Below are 19,044 nucleotides of genomic sequence, written 5' to 3'. Positions count from 1 at the left end.
TAGTTGAAACATGCAGGTAAAAGAATAAATGGAACTTTTGAAACTCGTATCACTTAAAGAATATTCTTAAATGTACTTTTGGTCTGTGTTAGGTTTTGTGGACTAACCCATGTTCCATCTTGCTTTTCCTACATCTCTTTGCTCTTAGGTTGGAAAAATCTATATGAATATGTAGACTTGTCTTTGTCTATTGCAATTAATTTTGAGAAGCTTTGGACACAGGAACAAAGAATGAGAGAGTCTTGAAGAAACTTCAGTCTTGAAGAAGCTTCAGCTCCCAAGGAGAAACTTTTCTTACCAATTCAATTTTCTGCTAGAAATGCAGCCTGTTTTGTTTTAATGATAGCAAAAGATCCAGTGGCTGATTTCTGAGATTTGGCATTTCTTAGAAAAATAAAGGTAAGACTGTCTTTTCTTCTCAGCCAGAAATAGAGTTTCATTTCGTAAGATGGCCATTTGATATAGCACTATATATCTTCACTAAAATATCAGTGGGCAAATTAAACTAACATCTTTAATGAGATCTAGCTGTAGAAATTTGTGTTACACATATTGTAGCTATTTTCCATTAGAATGTAAGGATCTTTAACACTGGAAGGTATTTGCAAAGTATTAATTAACTACTGCATTTCAACTAGGTTAGTGGGCTAAGAAAGAGAGTGTTCCTCTTAAATTGCATATGGTTTTCATTTGACCTTCTTCAGGTTTCTCCAATACTTCAAGTATTCAGACTTGAACTCTTTACACATTCTCAGAGGCAACTGATGGTGTCAAAGAAAATATAAGGCAGGCTTGCATTTGAGGAATTCCTAGAAGTTTTGGTCAATTTTTATAAATAAATGGGTCAAACGATTTATTTTGGGGGTTCTACAACTTGCAGGTATGTATCTGAGGAATCCAGGTTCATTCTTTACATAACATTCTTTACATATTCTTGATTACTCCAATTTACTAGGTACAGCATATGTTGGCCTTGATGTAAGAATCTTTATCGGCTATTTCCACTCCTAGGCAGGAGGAGACAAGAAATAGGAACAAATTAATTCAAAAGCAAATGTCACTGTGAGTTAGAGAGGGAAGAAAAGAGATGAATGTGGAATGCCAGTGGGCACAAACAGGCAAATAAGTGGGGGGAAAGACTATCCATAACAATGTCTTGGTGAGAGAGCGAGCAGTCTGCAAAGATACCCTCCCAAGAAGCAGCTTCTGGATCTTTCACACAGGTCTGAGATTGCTTTCCAGTGTCTAATCTAATCTGTTTTGAGTGTTTTCCCATCTGCTTAGTCTTTCACTAGTCTGACTGAACCTCATGTATTATATTCTACACAGATTTCCAAATTCTTACAGTACTTTCTTTTCTTGAGGTTGGGGTTCTTAAGATTCAGTTAACGTGCTTTCACGCCTAGCTGCAAGTCATTACTGAGGACATTAAATAAAATTGCATGTAACCCCCGAAACACCACATTAGTATTAATTCATTAGTATTTCCTGTATTCACTGTTCTTCAGTCAGGTTTCAGACAATGTGAAGTACCAACTTATAGCCACTTATCGCTATCCCATTCTAAATCCTTTTAAAGTAAGGTTTTATTAAGGAAATATTATTTCTGTAACATACACTTATTAGTTGATATTATATTCTCATAACAAGCAAGTATTTTTGCCTTCTGTGATTTATTAATTTTATTAATGAATACCTGGTGGTCATTTCTTTTTTTTTTTTTTTTGAATAGTTATGTAACAGTAATGCTATAGGCTACTGAAACTGACTGTACAAATCCAGAAAAAAATTATAGTCATTGCTACAGATAAATTATAGTCTAAGGAAAAGATAAATATTGGATGGAATGGAAAAAAGGAAAACAAATCCTACATACTAGTCAGTTAAAACCTGTAAACACAAATTATCATAGTTTAAATTAGTAGATTACAGTTTAAAAGAAGAGGCAGGTTCTGAGCAGGTGCTAAATGCTGGAGGCTGTTTTCAGCTTTGAGGAAGTCACTCCTTTCCTTGAAAATACCTACTTCTGTGGAACCAACATTCATAGATTCCTTGGATTAGGACCCATGGATGGTTTTGACCGGATATCTCTTTAGATACCTCAATTAACTGCATTTCATTGCGTTTCCCACTTTGAATTACAGCAGTGACATTTTGGGGCTCTTTTTTTCTTTTTGGAGATCTGTTTCTTATTCAAATATTTTTAAAGCAGTAAAAAATAGTGTAAAGATGCCAGGAAAAACAAGATAAATGTCAGTTATGAAAAGATAATAATCTATAACTGTAATAAAATACTTCAAAGCACTTCAGCAGATAAGGGGATAGGTTTTTCCTTGTGAAATTAGCCTCCGTGCACAAACGCCATGAGAAATTTCAATAAAAATATTTAATTTTAGATCATTTTCACAACAAACTAGTATTTATCCATCCTTTTGTTTTTAGGATAAATTGAATGCAGCATTACCAAATTTGGAATTTGATCAGAGCATAGTAACTTAAACATAACTTATCTTCACTTCCAGAAAACTAATATCTGAATTTTGCAAAACAACTTCCAAAATACTAAGAGGGGGAGTTAAGATGACCCATTTCCTTAGACTTTTTCTGCATATACTCCCTCTGTACTCCTTTCCCCCTCAGGACAGTGGTAGTTTGAGTTGCTAAGAGCTTCTTCAGGACTAAGTGCAGGGAACAGAATTACTTTTGTTTCATTGTTCTATTAAACTACTGCATGTATAGCAACAGTAATCAAATACACATTTGTGTGTTGTTCTGTTACACTCTGTAATCTGAATGAAAACACCTAGGGCATATTTAGTACAGGAGAAACCTTCTTGTGTAATAGCAGCAGCCAGGAAATATATAACTGCACTAGACAGTAGTAGAGGCAGGACTCAAGTAATGTTTCCAACTTGTCAAGGAAACTTTTCTAAAGCATGTTTTATGGCTATCTGAGAAATACAGTGAAACCTCAAGTCGGCTAATATTAATGTTCCCAGTCATTCATTGGCCCTTTTGTAGACTTCTGGCAATACAAATACATATATTTCTAGTGAGGACAATATATTTTGTTATAGTATTCATAACCGTAACTGTTAACGGATGAAAAGCACCCCCACCAAATGCACTGAATTATAAAGAGAAGACAGACCCACTGAAGACTCTAGGCAGGTGCACCTTTTAAGACTAGTTTCATACGAAAGGCACCTAGGTCAACAATTTGAATCACAGACCTGTAAAATGTGGAATAAAGGAATCAATTATTCAGAAAGACCAAAGGGAAACCTCAAACATCTTCTTAGTTTATTAATCCTGGGTAGGCAAAAGCAATAATCAAAGAAGTGTGGACTGTATACAGAGAATGCGTATGCTTTTGTTTCTCAAATAAAGGACAACTTTGAGTTTAGGGTTCTTATAATTGGGAGTTACATTAATAAAAAGAAGGTATTGGCAAAGATTTCCATCTTGTACAAACTAAAAATTAGTAGCAGAAGTTTCAGTATAGCAACATGTGATAAGGTTGCCTGCTGGAGACTCTGGCTGGCTTAACAGGGTTTTTTTTAAATTTATACTGCATTGGTGCCTCCAGCCCCTCCAGGGTCTCTGTGATTCTACATTAACTCATGGTTATCCAGGGTATTCCTTGAGAAAAGCTTCCTCCATGTCTACATTACAGTATATTTTAGTTATGAATTTATGGTCAGATACCTCAGTTCTGGTCTTGTGTTAATTAGGTCCTTGGTGCTGTAATCTTACCAACTAAATTATTTCAGTGATCTCAGTGCTGATGGTACACACTGATGCTGTGCTGTGAACACACTCCAGAGATAAAGACTTGAGTTAGCACAGAAGCAGGTTGATCCACCATGTAATTAGATTAGTAATTCAGATTTAGGAATATGCAGGTTCATTTATTTCCTCCAGTTTTCTATTGTAGATTCTTCAAGCACTTTTTAACATCCCCCTCTACCTTCATACAGGATTTGATTTTTGAGGGGGGTTATTTGGGGAATCCATTATTTTATAAGTTCATTACTGTAGCGCTTTGTGTGTGTGTGCGTGCATGATTTCTACAAACTGCTCCAGACAGGAAAGAAGCTTCAGGAGAAAGACTATTGAATGAATGCAAATGAATACAATCGTATGTCTCAAATCTAGATATGGCAACTCCAGAATACAGATGTTGCACATTCATGAAGTAACATAGGAAAGACTACATGGCTTCATGTACAGAAAACACAATTAGAACTCATTTTAGGCCCTGAAACTCACTCTTAAAAATTGGTTTTCACAATTAAAATTATTACTACGCTACGCTACAAACTTTTGCAAAGGCTATTGTTTCTTATTTGGTGGCACTGCTCCTTAACCAGATCTGCCTTCCTTCTGCCATTCCCTCCCTCCAACCATTCAAACCTCTCCACTGTGCTGTAGAGTGCATCAGTTTAAGCAACTGGTCCTGCTGCAGAAAGACAAGGACATTATTTTCAGTTGATATACTGCAGGGCTTCATAAAGAGAAGAGTTAGGTGCAGAGATCAGGAAAAAGCAGCAGGGACCACATCATCCAGGACTGGCACCAAAGACGCTCATAGGGAACCAGAGCCTTAAATTTCAAACTAGTTTTAGTCTGAAGTACTATTATGATATTTTCCTTGCAAAAAATCAGGAGCAGAATTCTTTTCCCACATAGTCTTGATTGTACATCCTGTTTCCTTTTATTTAAAAGGCCCGTTGTTTTGATTCACAGCTCACAGTCAATAAGTGCAACCTAACATGCTTTTGTATCTAACATGAACCTTCAGCACAGTAAACTGTCAAGTGAGAAAGAATTATGCTTGTTCCTCCCATAATTCAGTTGCTGTCATTTAAACAGCATTATTGTACAAAAACTTTTTGGTTTAATGAAAGTATTTATGTTCGTAGAGTTGGATTACAGATACTTGAAAAAATACAGGAAGATAAAATGTATTAACTATAGGTGTACAATTTCCAAGAGAATCTCATAGAACGTGCATTTATAATTGGTGTTAAAAAAAGATATACTGTTGAAGCATTTGTATCAATATTTTGCTCTAACTGGGAGAGGCTAAGGACATAGGCAAAGTAGTGTTTGTGGGCAGCAGTGTCTTTTTCTAGACCAGCAGGAAAAAGCTGAAGAATAATTTATAAAATATCTAAATAAATTCTGAGCAGTTGCTTTTAACTTTCATTCAGCCTTGAAATATGCTGCTTCTATTTCAGGCCTGGAAAGGGTTTCTGAGCAAATGTTGGGTTTTTTTCTGTTGGTACAATCTAGTTTTCCTAAATTATCTAATTTTCTTTTATAGGTCATTCTTATGCAAGAGGCTAAAAGTAATTAAATTTGCAGGATGAAAACATGGCACAGGCACTGCTGGTACCACCAGGACCTGAAAGCTTCCGCTATTTTACTAGAGAGTCTCTCGCAGCTATTGAAAAGCGTTCTGCAGAAGAAAAAGCTAAAAAGCCCAAGCAAGAACATACAGATGATGATGATGAAAATGGTCCAAAACCAAACAGTGACTTGGAGGCGGGAAAGACACTGCCATTTATTTACGGTGACATACCTGCAGGAATGGTATCTGAACCTTTGGAAGACCTGGATCCATATTATATCAACAAAAAAGTGAGTGAATAATCTTTTGCACAAAATAGAATACAATTTTCTACACTAGAAAAGTTTAATCACAAAATATAATGGTTAAAGCCATCAAGCCACTAAATATACAGAAACATCCTTTCATTTAACAAAACTGATTTATACTCTGCTATACTGTGACTTCTTCCTTGAACTTGCCTGAACTTGAGAATGTGACTGAATTTTCCTGATTTCAATGTAACAGTAACACTGGATATGACAAATGAGGTGTTCCAAGCATGGCTTTGCAGCAGGGGTGGTTGTAGATAACCAGGTAGCATCAATCCAAGTTACTGAAATAAAGGACTGTAACTGTATTCTTTGTTTCTGTTACAGCTATATAACATATGTAAACATATATCTATATATGTATGCATAAAATATATCTATCTCTATATATGTAGCATATAGAGACTCTGTAAACCTTGGGTCATATAAAACTACCACAATGAAAACTGTTGCTTGAGGTGCTTGGGACTGCTATGTTAGATCTTTGCTGCACAGCTGTTAATTAGAAGTCTGTGTCAAACGCCACAGAAGAGCTGGGTTTTGAGGAAAGAATAGAAAAAAGACAGGTTTCTTGTTCTGAATACTAATTGAGAGTTTTATACAGAAAGAGCAGTGTGAAGAGTTACAAAGTAATGTGCCACAACTAGACCATTAATAGATTAGTGCCACATCTGGACCATTAATAGATTAGTTGTGCTCCATGAAGAATGTAAACACCTAAAAGAGGTGTACTTCCCCTTCCGATTTGCACAGTCATTCAAAGTCCTCATTTTCACATGACTCACAAGCCAGGGACTTGGAGATAGAAAGGCTAGTTCAAACAGATCCATTGAAGTAAAAAGTTTGCCCCTTGACCCTCTTTAAAAGTCAGGATCTTCAGTACAATCTGGAAACAGACTACCATTTTATGACTTAAAAGAAAGACAAGCAACAAACAAGTATATCTCCATAGCTGGGATTAGTTGTAGACTCTTCCAGGATCTGAGATAGTCCAGCCTGAGAATAGTTAAAAATGCCTTATGTCCTGCACAGATTTGTAAAAGATACAGCTAACAGTAAGAGCAGGTTCTTCTCTGTACTCTCTATCTGCTTATTTCTGCATGCTCCTTTAGCAGCATCAAGATGTTCTCTCAGTTCCTTGACAGACCTGCAAAGTGATGCAGGTAAGGAGAGTGAAGGAAGATGAAGCTGTGGATAATAACCCTAAATTTAAAAATGTGAAAGGTGTTTTACGGACAAGTGCTTGGAATTATTTTTTGCTGTCTCTCAGAAACAGAGAAGGAAATGGACACTGTTGCTCTGATGACAGCTTGAAGCATTCCAGGTTGCCATTGAGATAAGAAACTTGACATTGAGCAACTATAAAAAAATAAGACAAAGTATTTTAAACTGTAAAGAAACTTACTTTGTTAGGAAAAACTCATGCCACTAGTACTCTTAATTTTGTGGCTAAATTTGTGGTTGCCTTTGGTTCGCAAAACTGTTTTTAAAATTATGGCTTTAGTAATAGGAATGGAAAATAAAGCAGAATCCATATGTAATTGCATAACCTAACAGTTGCCAAAGTTAAATAAACAGTGCTGTAGACAATACAAATATTAACATTATTAAGGAAATTTAAAGAAAAGAAAGCTCAGAGAAGGAGTGTTGCCAAGGGTTATTTTCATTTATATGGTTTTGGTTATCTCAACAGTTCCATGCAGATTCTTACTTACAAGATAATTATGTGCACTGAGGCCTTTTCTTGACTAGCTGCAAAAAAAATTCAGGAATAAAGTTTTCTAAACAAATCTACAAATGAAGTATCAGAAAACCTGAGAAGTACTGAAGTATACTTTCTAACCTCCAATGATCAGAAAAAGTAGATTTTTGGAAACAAAGTGTGAAAACTTAGACTACTGATGGACTAGTTAAGTCTATGAGAATAACTGGTAAACTGCAGAATCTTTTGTCACAGGTCACATATGTATTTATGTTACACACCAGGCTAATGTGCTCAACAGAAAACAAATGGACATCTCAAATGATCAACTAGAATTAGTCATCTCTCCTCCAGTTTATAGCAGAAACTATTCTTAATCATCAACTTGTCAATGCAGAGAAAATTATATGTGAATTGTAGTCTGTCTTCAGGCTCTGCTGCAGCAGTGACCTTGGGACAGGCAACATTTTCCCAGCATTTCTAGCTGGATGAAGGATTATAGGGCAGAGAGAAATGACAATGAGTGTGAGTCCATTCTCTCTCATCCTTAATGCTATGCTTGATGTTACTGTATGAACAGGCACCAGCAACACTCCTTTACCTGTTTTCTTTCCCACTGTAGAGAAGTTTGCTTTCTCTCCCCGAGATGGCAGACCAGATAGGTAGTAAAGGCCACGAAGAGGGCAGCATTTTTCTGATCACAGCCAAGTTTTTACAGAGAATGGAAAGCAACATGGAGAACAGTGATACTATATAGCTCTGCTGAGAGCATAACAAAGACTCTATTATGGTAACACAAAGCAGAGCCATTACCATCGACAAAGAGCAAAAGGAATGAAGAATAGTCATGTCCTGAAGAAATTTCAAACAGCACCAAAGATGCAAGTAAACCTCATACACAAATACACTTGGGACAAAAACGAAAACACTTAGGCGATGACCACCAACAGGAACAGAATGAAATGAATGCAAACTGTAGGTTTATCAGGTCAAATTTTAAAAGATAATAACTACCTAAATTTGGTGCTCACATACAGGAAAAATAAGAGCATATTGTTAAAAATGAAAACAGCATTTTTATGAAGAAAAAATTTCTTGTTATAGGATGTTTGTCTCAGACTGCTCAGAATGATGTCAGCAATTTATTAATCCTTTTATTTTTTCACAGATACGTTTTCAGAAGATACATATAATTGATATTGATAGTATTTAAAAATCTAAAATCAAAGCAAAACTATTTTTAAATTATGGTTAATTGTTTAGTGACAGGCGTTTGTCCTTGTTGCCATATATATGTGTATATAACTCTGTCAAGTATTTTTTTCAAATCAAACTGGTGTTTAGAATTGCCCTTTTGCTGTTTTGGTTTTGTTTGTGTATGCTTACAAGGTAGAATGTATTTGATTAATTTGAAACTCTGACTTTAATAAAATACTTCATTAGAAATAAAATTGAAATTATTTTGGTGATAAAATGCTGCATGTTGCTATTATTGATAAACTGACATTGGTGCTGGTAAATCCCATCAATTTCAATAACATCAGAATTCAGTCCACATGCTGCAAAATTTAGCAAATTGGAGAACTGGCTGTGGAAGGCTTAATCTACCGTGTTTTCCTACCACAGGTAGACAGTAGAATGTAACTTGAACCTCCCAGGTGGAGAATGGAATCCTTTAGAAGGAGGTAAAGACATTTATGTAGTCACCACTGTATTTTCATTTTGTATTTCTTTTTTTGCAGACTTTCATAGTATTGAATAAGGGAAAGGCAATTTTCCGATTCAGTGCCACATCTGCCTTGTACATTTTAACTCCTTTTAATCCCATCAGAAAAATTGCTATCAAGATTTTGGTACATTCATATCCTTTTTTCTTAATGTTGAATTAACAGTTGCCATTTAAAACTATTTAATTACTGAAATAATACTTTTCATATGGATATACAAATTATGTCCATGTGGGTGTACTATGCTAACTAAACATATGCTGATCACACTTAAAAAGCAGCAATATCACATGTGAATTGCAGTATGGTCTTCATTCCTACTGAAAGAATTCTCTACTGAACCACCTAAAGCTGTCAGAGTTTAAATATCAGGCTTTATATACAGAAGGAGACCTGATCCCATATTAAAGCCTGCAGCTAAGGCCAAATTAGTGACAAACCATTGCACTTGAACATATCTAAGGTCACACTTTTACCAAGACCAGTAGCACTATTCATGAACTAGACTCACTTAGCAAGGACAAAAGAGCATGAGTAAAGAGCTGCTTTTTCAGACATACTTTTTCAGCATTGTGTTTTAGCATTGGGGTAGGTGTCCTATAAAAGATCCAGGTCAGAATAAAGGAGAAGATTTTCAAATATATTTCAATCATGTCCAAAGAACAACTTGGGTGTAAACAACCAACCTCTGCCTAAGGATCTTTTAGAGTGGTTCGCCTGGCTTCAATGAGTAATTATGTTTAGGTACTCAAACACATCCTTAAGTCTGTATAATATGAAATAAGTTACATTTAAATCCTAAACCTGCCATAATTATAAAAGTAATGCATTGCTTTACAGTAAGTGCACCATAACATGCCAGATGGCATACCATTTAAAATAGATAAAATTATGTGCAAAGCTTTTTTTTTTCAGATTTTATTTAGAATCTCACGTTATTTGTGATCTTTTTATATACTTAATATTTCAAATTATTTCAATATTATAAAACTGTCATACTTTTTTGATCTACATGCCTTAACTATATCTACATTATTCAGCATGCTTATCATGTGCACTATTTTGACCAACTGTGTATTTATGACCATGAGTAACCCTCCAGACTGGACAAAGAATGTAGAGTAAGTTAAACATTTTTACTTCTTTGTTTTAATGTCTTTGTTTTTGTGTGACTCCAAACAAGAAGTATTTATGGAAAGTCGCATGCCAGAACGGGCTTTTCCAGAGTCATGAAGAATCAGATTCCATGAGATCATCAGTATCTTTCTGGTTTCCTCCTAAGTAATTTAAATGGTTTAATAGTAATGCCTTGGTCTTTAAAATTATGTCTGAGGAGTATCTGAACTTTTACTGTGAAGTACAAACATGAGCTCTTGCTCTTGGGTGTTCTGAGCTGTAAATTGGAAAAGGAACTCCAAAACTTCAAATGTGCATGTAAAATTGTTGCATGTCATTGGTGAGGCCAGCCATATACTGCTTGAGTATCAATGATCTTAGCACAGTAGGACACTCATCGTGGCTCACTGATGTGAACTCACAAGTGCCAGCCACAGCAAGTACACGCAACACCCAAATCGCAAGAAACTCAAACTGCTGAGGAAAAGGCATTACCTATGAAAGAGTAACAAAGAGCTGACAGAAGTAAGGAAACTACAAAGTATCTCTGTTTCTTTCTTGTTCATGGTTATACATGCATGTTCTCTAACAAAATATAATACATGTTTTCCTTTGAAATATTGTTTTCTTTGAAATATTACTACTAATTAAAAACCTGATTCTAACCACTTGTGGTTTCTTTCATTCCCTCCTATTCTCCAATAGCCATTATTAATTTCTATTTATTTATTTCACTGAGTTAAGGAATCTTACTCTGAATGCTAAATTTAGTAACTCCACTAGTATTCATCTGTTTCCAGTATGCTCAACAGTGACTATGGCTTGTTAGGGTTGCTAAGTCTGAAAAGAGAGCAGTAGGGTCTGTAGGTAGATTTCCTTGGTTCTGGAGGTCCGCACAGACCCACGTGGATCTCAGGAAGTCCCCACATTATGCTGGTTATAACTGACTGTTCTATGTTTTCAAATGGATGATTGTTCCCACACGAGGTAAATTGGTAATCATGCTGCACATCTTCAAGAATAAGAGTCTGGGCATGCTTTCTTATATTTAATGATTATTTATGAAATAAACCTGTATTATAGGCATGAGTATAGTTATTATCCAGAACTGATTTTTACAAAACTCTGATTTTGACATAAAAAAATTCTTCATTTTTTGTAACACTTAGACATCTACCTGATTTGTGAATGCAAGCAAAAGGCAGTCTTATGAGTGCCAGAGAATGTACATATAAATATCAAAGTCTGAAATGTATCTATAAATACTAGAGTCTGAAATTGTTTTCAGGCAAAAAACCTGAGATTAAATCAACCTTTTAGAAAATGAATAGTATGTATGCATCAGGTTCAAATTTCATCTGAACAATTATTACATTCTTAAGTGTTCGGGACAAGTTAAGTTAATGATTTCCTTCTTTCAATTCTAAATACTTTCTTCTAAGTCATCTTTGATAAAGAATGGCACCGTCTATAAGCATAAATATGCAAAAATCCATTATTCCTGCTCTGATGCTTTTCAGGTACACTTTCACTGGAATTTATACCTTTGAATCACTTATAAAAATTCTTGCAAGGGGATTCTGCTTAGAAGGTTTTACTTTTCTGCGAGACCCATGGAACTGGCTTGACTTCAGTGTCATTTTAATGGCGTAAGTGGTTCAAGAACTTTTTAAGCTTTTAGGGCATGAAATTAGTGGCAAATATTACACTAAAAAGTATATTGATTTAAAAGTATTTAATTTATGCAACCTATGAGGTTTAGACACTGTATCACACATTTTAGTACTCATAAATCAAAGTAAAATATGGCAGTAGCCAGCATGGAGTGTCAGCCACTAGTGTAATTACTGCTGAGGGACACTAATTTCATGTCCTACATTTTTCTACTCATCAGAATGGAAGCCATCCCTTTGACTTCATGTCACTGCCCTATTACAAGTTAATTAGTTTAATTAGCTGTTCAAATACAAATCAGTGCATTTCACTCCAATTAAATTTAAGCAAAATTGATGAAAATAATTATAAAAGTGAGGTGTACTGAAGACACGGGTAAATTTTGAAGTATGATTGCTAATATTGCCACAGAGGTTTTGAAGACCCACATAATTAGTATAAGCTCTGCCTCAATTCTGAATAACTGTGATTTAATCCTACAGGTATGTAACAGAATTTGTAAACCTAGGCAATGTTTCAGCTCTTCGAACTTTCAGAGTATTGAGAGCTTTGAAAACTATTTCTGTAATTCCAGGTAAGAAGTAGTTGGTGTAAGGTGTTAGGCCCCTCGTATCTCCAACTGTTATTTGTGTGCTGTCATTGTGTTTGTGTGTGAACTCCCCTATTACAGATATGTGACAGAGTTTGTGGACCTGGGCAATGTCTCAGCGTTGAGAACATTCAGAGTTCTCCGAGCTTTGAAAACAATATCAGTCATTCCAGGTGAGAGCTAGGTTAAACTTCGAGGCTGACTTTTGTTCCATTGAAGTCAAATTCACTTCTTTTGAGCATAAGTCTTGCTGTTTGCTGCTTGTGTCGCCAAAAAAAAAAAAAAAAAAGAAGACATGGATCATAAGCCTAGTTTATGATTCTTTGCCTTTTCAGCATTAGCTTCATTTATTTTGCAAAATCAGCCTTTGAGTTTAACAGATTCTTGCATGAAACATAAAGTATGAGGCCTATGGGTTATTTTGCTTTGTTTTTCTGCATTTTATTATGGCAAGTTGTCTCTTTTACATTAAAAAAGCTTTAGCGTTATGGCTTTCTTGATTTTGAATTTTTTCCTTTATTTTACCACTTAAAATTGGCATTAGTCTTAAAGACAACCAAGTGCCAACAAAAAAAGCTACCAAAAAGGTAATAAATATTGCACAGGAAAATTTATCAAATGCAAATTATTTCTTTTACCTCAAACTTATTTGCAATTCTATTTCACACTATCTTCATACTGTTGTGAAGTTGTATTTAATATTAACTGGAAACTCAAGTATTGGCAGAATACTAAATGCAGAGAAAAATTAAGAAATCAAATCTATAATAGGAAAGCATGATTGATAAAATTTCCTGCTCAAGAATAACATTATGCAGTCAATTTATTGGAATATATGTACACTGCATATTCATAAAAAAAAAATCTTTTCATTCATCTTCACAAGCTCTGAGGCTGCTCATGATGCTTTAGTTTTTGAAAAACAAAAAATAATTTCTTTTTAAGTGTCTGCATGACATCTTAATTATATGGGAAGGGCAAAGATACTCTGATAAATCTATGGATCTTTTCTCTTTGCAGGCCTAAAGACTATTGTAGGAGCCCTAATTCAGTCTGTGAAGAAGCTCTCGGACGTAATGATCCTGACTGTGTTTTGTCTGAGTGTATTTGCACTAATAGGGCTGCAGCTGTTCATGGGCAACTTGAGGAATAAATGCCTGCAGTGGCCTCCAGACAATTCTACTTTTGAAACAACTGTTATTTCCTACTTTAACAGCACAATGGATGAAAATGGTACATTTGTTAATATGACAGTGAGCACATTTAACTGGAAGGATTACATTGAGGATGAAAGTAAGAATGTCTGATATAACTATTTTTAATATATTTGTGGCTATAGTATGTAACTATTTATGATCAAAGAACAATGAACGATTTATATTTCTGCCTTATGTAGAACTGCTTACAGTCTCTGACTGACAGAGATCAAATACATACAGTAAACAACTACAATAACCAGAAGGGTTTCTAAACAAACTACAATGTGATCACCAGATAGCCACTTTGATTTTATTACAATTTACATTTATTTTACTTTGTAGTACTTTCAAGTTCATTTGATTTATTCACATATGTTTCTAATGCTTTCTACACAGCTCACTTTTACATTTTGGAGGGACAAAGAGATGCGCTACTTTGTGGTAATAGCTCTGATGCAGGGTAAGGCCCTTTCAAAAATCCTCTGTTATGTTCTGTAGAAAAAGCAGTAACATGAAACCTATCCATAGTAGTTGCAACTCCATATTTAGCAGTGTTACAGAACTTAGAGAGTCTTGCTGCTAAACAATGATTTCTTACTTAAGTCAAAATATTTTACTCTCTGGCTGAACAAAATACTCATTAACAGACTTTCTTCCTGCTTGATTGGATAATGATGTTGGTGTTAATGATAAAATCTGAACTCTTGCAAAGTCTATTTTGGAGAAGTAGTGATTGAAGAAAGTAGGATGAAAGCAAAGGTTAGAACTGAGAGAGAGAATACGTAAAATATTAAGAAAGCACAGTAGTGACTTCATAGTTCAAGACCGATTCTTTTTTTTCAAGCCTCTTTTTCATTACTGGCAAATTCTGCCATACACATGTGCCCAATTATGAGCCTAGAATTGTTAGCTGAACTCCAATACCTAACTGGCAACACTGAAGAAGCTTATTAAAAAAAAATAATATCTCAGCATTATGTGGGAGATCCCTAACAGTACAATTGGTTTTAGCTAATAATATTGTTTAATCTGTCTGTAACCTTAACAATAGTTTAGCAATTATTTCTGCCAGGAAATTATTCATTTGGAATAAAGATTCTACTTGCAAAATGTGATTGAGGAGAATTTAAACTGGTCATTTCAACCAGTGAACAGATGGAAAGGGTATCTTTCATTTACTCTCTTATTAATTTGCTTCTCAGGCCTTTTTTTTTCTGAATGAATTTAATTGTAATTCATGGATTACCTGAGGAAAAATAATGCATATTGTTCCAAAAGATAATAAATATGTTCTAGAAGGAAATAAAAGTTATGACTATGTACCTCCTATTTGGTTTTCACATAGGCAGTGTCCAGAGGGATATATATGTGTGAAAGCTGGTAGAAACCCCAACTATGGTTACACAAGTTTTGACACCTTCAGTTGGGCTTTTTTGTCCCTCTTTCGGCTAATGACTCAGGACTTCTGGGAAAACCTGTATCAGCTGGTAAGAAATTTTTATTACATAAAAAGTAAACTCTAGGTGACATAAAAATATATAAATGGGGTTATTTGTACATGAGCTGAAAGCATAATGCTGTTGCAGTAACAAAGATAAGTGGTGGAATAATATATAGATATGCATTCTACTTCCTAGACACTGCGTGCTGCAGGGAAGACATACATGATATTTTTTGTTCTGGTGATTTTTCTGGGCTCTTTCTACCTGATCAACTTGATCCTGGCTGTGGTTGCCATGGCCTATGAAGAACAGAATCAGGCAACCATGGAAGAAGCAGAGCAGAAAGAGGCAGAGTTTCAACAGATGCTGGAACAACTGAAGAAGCAACAAGAAGAAGCTCAGGTAATGGTGGAAAATGTACTTTCTGAACAGCCTTATTCTTAAGGCAAGGATAATAATAGCTTATGAGTTAGAAAATGTATAAATTGAGCAATGAATTCTAGAAAGAAAGAAGTCTTGTTTACCACGCATGTTATAAAAGTGGAAATAGCCAATGAAAATCAGGAACTAAGCAAATATCAGAAAAGCAAGCTGATGGTACAGAAAATAATGCTACTAAGTTCACCAAAAGACTGTAAAATAAAATATTTGTGATAAGTGTCCTGGAAACCTGACTTTAAGTAGTCATAGTTCATGATACTTTTATGTTACAGATCTTATGAACAGCATGAAAAAAGTCTAGTGATGTTACTTCTGGTTTACAGATTGAGTGAGAATTGTCAGGCTTGCTGTACTTATTAGTTCTTCCACAGTATTCAGAAAATAGAGAGGAGGATTGTAATCAGTGTTCTTTTAGGTTCCTATGATCCTATCCAGCAAGGTATTTAAGCGTATCCCTAATTCAAGCACATTGAAGTCAATCAGTTGTTTATATATCCTTAGAACAGACTAGCAATATTTATAACAAAAGCATTACTTCAGAATTCTTTTACTTTCTTTTCTTTGAAAAGAGAAGAAAATTATTTAAAGTTTTATGAGAAAAAGACATTTTAATAGATACTTTTGTGTGAGATTTTCTTATTTGAAAGTAAAATATATGCAGGAATTCAGCTCCATGAGTCAGATGTCTGTCTAAATTCTGGACTGATTTTCTATTGCTTTTCATCTGGCACATAGTCATTTTCAACAGGATATTGTTTATAAAATGCAAGGAAATTAGAATCGTCTATGAAACTATAGTTTTCTATTATTTCACAGCTACTTTCACTAAGTTAGAATGATTCTATAAATTGCTAATAAAGTGAAACTCCCCATCTTTTTTTCGAAAAGGAATTTTTATGCATGACCTGTGAAATCTAATTAGCATCTCTCTATTTTAGTCATTAAACCTTATCACTTCCAAATCACTAACAAAAAAGCAGAATCCTGCAAAATTCATATTAAAATAAGCTAAATATCTGCAAAGAGTACTTTTAAAAAAAAAATTATATTTTCATCCATGAAAAGCACTAAATCACATTATATCAAAAGATATCAGGAGACTCATCTAGATGTTTGTGTATTTCTGAGAGTAGGGACAGAGATGAAGCTGATCCAGAATTAGGAAGAAGAATAGAACCATATGAAACAGAGACTACAAGGAAAGTTGGATAAAGGCCCTGGAAAGTTGTTACTTTTTTAAATGAATGACCACTCAATTCAGTAGAGATCCCTTTTGTACCTGAAGATATTAGCAGAAAGTAGGCATTACAAGGTGGATCACTGAGCCGCTGAATTGGGGGCTGAGATGGAAAGGAGTGTGGGATCCATCTGTTCACTCCCTTGATACTGAATCTATTCACCCAAAACCTAAGTCATCACAGCGGTCTTTGGATTGCTCCACTTGTTTGAGCTTTGGTGTTAGTATTATGAAGTAGATGGGTGATGACTCAGCATCTGCTACCTTTGTTTCTGTTAAAAGCATTTGAAGGATGATATTCTGAAACCAGTATCACTTTTTTAAATTGATAAACACTTCAGAATCCATTTAATACTCCATTTAGCAGAAAAAGTCTGCATTAAGTCAACTTGTATAGCATGGGTTGTATACCGTGGTGCAGAAAGCCATAAATTCATACTGTGAGCTTTTAAACTATCCTTTCCTGATGTAGAGAGATATATCATCATTCCTGAAATACTTGGCATTGAATATAATATGTTTTCCCAGATAATTAGTAGTAATTTTTGTTATATAACTCTAGTCTCTTGCCATTTATCACATCACCCTTTTTTGTAAGCTCACAGCAGCCTACTGTCTTCCCAAACATATTTTCCACTGCAGAATTTCATAGCAATCTCCTGACAGTTCTTTCTAGGAAGAGAACTGGACACACTCTCAATTCTTCCTTTATTTGATGACTAAATGAACAAAAATTTGATGACTTAATGAACAAAATCAGTAGGCTCACCACTGTAGTTGAAGATACTGGTGCTGAGTTTTGAGATGCTCTTTGCTCCAGTAAGTCATCTCATTCCTTTCCATCAGAGAAGAAATCTAACCTTTTTCTTCTCTCCTGCTGCAGCAGCAACAGGCAGTAAGTGTACCTTTGTGCGTCTATAACAAAGACCTAGAGTACTGTTACAGTGGGAAATGTGGGAGGGGAAACAGGAAGATCAAAGTAGGGCTTGAACACATGTCTAGAGGGTGTGCCTCTTGGAAGGTAGAAGGAAAGTGAGGGGAGTGTCCTTGCTGTGAAGACAGTGAGGAATGGCTGGATTTAACTACTTGCAGGCTGCTAGTTGGATTATGATACGTTAACTCATATAGTGGATGTTAGGGATTAGTTTTCTCTGTAAGGACTCAGAAAGGATCAGCTGAATTAGAGAGCGTGACGTGGGGCTTTTCTTGAGAGAAAATGGGGAAGCAGGTCTGAAGTACATGAAAAAGCACCATGTTTATACTTTTCTGACTACTTTAAGTTTAGAGCAGTGTCTTGCACAGCAAGTCTTTAAGGAATAGTGATGCTATTGTTCTGCTGCAGTTGCTGCTCCCAGTAGCTCATGCTACTAAACAATGAGGAGCTCAACAGTTTTGTCAGTTCAATCTGTTTGTGTACATTTGCATACTCAAGGGTGTACAACCAGCAGTATTACCACAGTGATAATAAAAACAGTTGATAAAAGCCTACTAAGAATACCTTGCTTTGTAACCTGACAGGCAACAGCAGCAGTAGCTGCAGCATCAGTTGCATCAAGAGATTTCAGTGGTGTAGGGGGCTTAGGAGAACTCCTGGAAAGTTCTTCAGAAGCATCAAAGTTGAGCTCAAAGAGTGCTAAAGAAAGAAGAAACAGAAGGAAGAAAAGAAGACAGAAAGAAATGTCTGAAGCAGAGGACAAAGGCGATATTGATAAGTTCCCCAAGTCCGAGTCAGAAGACAGTATCAGAAGGAAAAGTTTCCGCTTCTCCACAGAAGGAAGTCAACTGACATATGAAAAAAGGTTCACATCTCCTCACCAGGTAGAGCACTCTTTTATTAAATCATGTACGTCTAGTCTAATTTGGTTTTGACTGACTTTACAGCAGCTTTACATTTTGGAAGTTATGTAAAAGGTGAGGGAAGGAAAAAAACCCGTGGCAGTACCATTAACAGTGTTACAGTTTGATATGGTTTGACCCATTCTATTAGCAAAGGGATAAAAAGAACACACCAAGGATAATTGTAATTGTAATTAAAACATTTCTGAAAATGCATTTCTGAAGATGTATCTGGTAGATTGCAGAAAGAATCAAAGACTCTTTGATTAGTACTCATATATTTGCATTAATCAACCATAGGTTCTCTGTTCTGCATCTATTTCAAAACTACACAAATATGTGGGATTTTTTAGAAGACTGCATTATAAAAATATCCTGCATAGGAAATTCCACACTACCATTAGTTTCTATTCT

The 19,044-nt window shown here is 35.2% G+C and overlaps 1 protein-coding gene across 2 annotated transcripts in view; it reads left to right on the top strand.

The window, feature by feature from the left end:
* The window catches only part of LOC141925227 (sodium channel protein type 2 subunit alpha-like), a 77,894-nt gene that overhangs the window by 9,540 nt on the left and 49,310 nt on the right, over positions 1 to 19,044 (top strand). Inside the window, exons 2-12 of one of the 2 annotated variants that reach the window (XM_074828991.1) lie at positions 149 to 399; positions 5,330 to 5,646; positions 9,112 to 9,232; positions 10,130 to 10,217; positions 11,733 to 11,861; positions 12,557 to 12,648; positions 13,496 to 13,768; positions 14,071 to 14,134; positions 15,020 to 15,161; positions 15,312 to 15,518; positions 18,313 to 18,612. In XM_074828991.1, coding sequence (XP_074685092.1) covers positions 5,380 to 5,646; positions 9,112 to 9,232; positions 10,130 to 10,217; positions 11,733 to 11,861; positions 12,557 to 12,648; positions 13,496 to 13,768; positions 14,071 to 14,134; positions 15,020 to 15,161; positions 15,312 to 15,518; positions 18,313 to 18,612 — 1,683 coding nt within the window. In that variant the 5' untranslated portion in view covers positions 149 to 399; positions 5,330 to 5,379. The remainder of the gene's footprint in view (positions 1 to 148; positions 400 to 5,329; positions 5,647 to 9,111; positions 9,233 to 10,129; positions 10,218 to 11,732; positions 11,862 to 12,556; positions 12,649 to 13,495; positions 13,769 to 14,070; positions 14,135 to 15,019; positions 15,162 to 15,311; positions 15,519 to 18,312; positions 18,613 to 19,044) is intronic. The other variant, XM_074828992.1, reaches the window with a different exon arrangement.

This window comes from Strix aluco, chromosome 6, assembly GCF_031877795.1.
Source record: "Strix aluco isolate bStrAlu1 chromosome 6, bStrAlu1.hap1, whole genome shotgun sequence".
In the NCBI taxonomy this organism is placed as follows: Eukaryota; Metazoa; Chordata; class Aves; order Strigiformes; family Strigidae; genus Strix; species Strix aluco.
The sequence above is the reverse complement of the archived record's forward strand: the minus strand, read 5'-3'. Positions and strand labels throughout refer to the sequence as shown.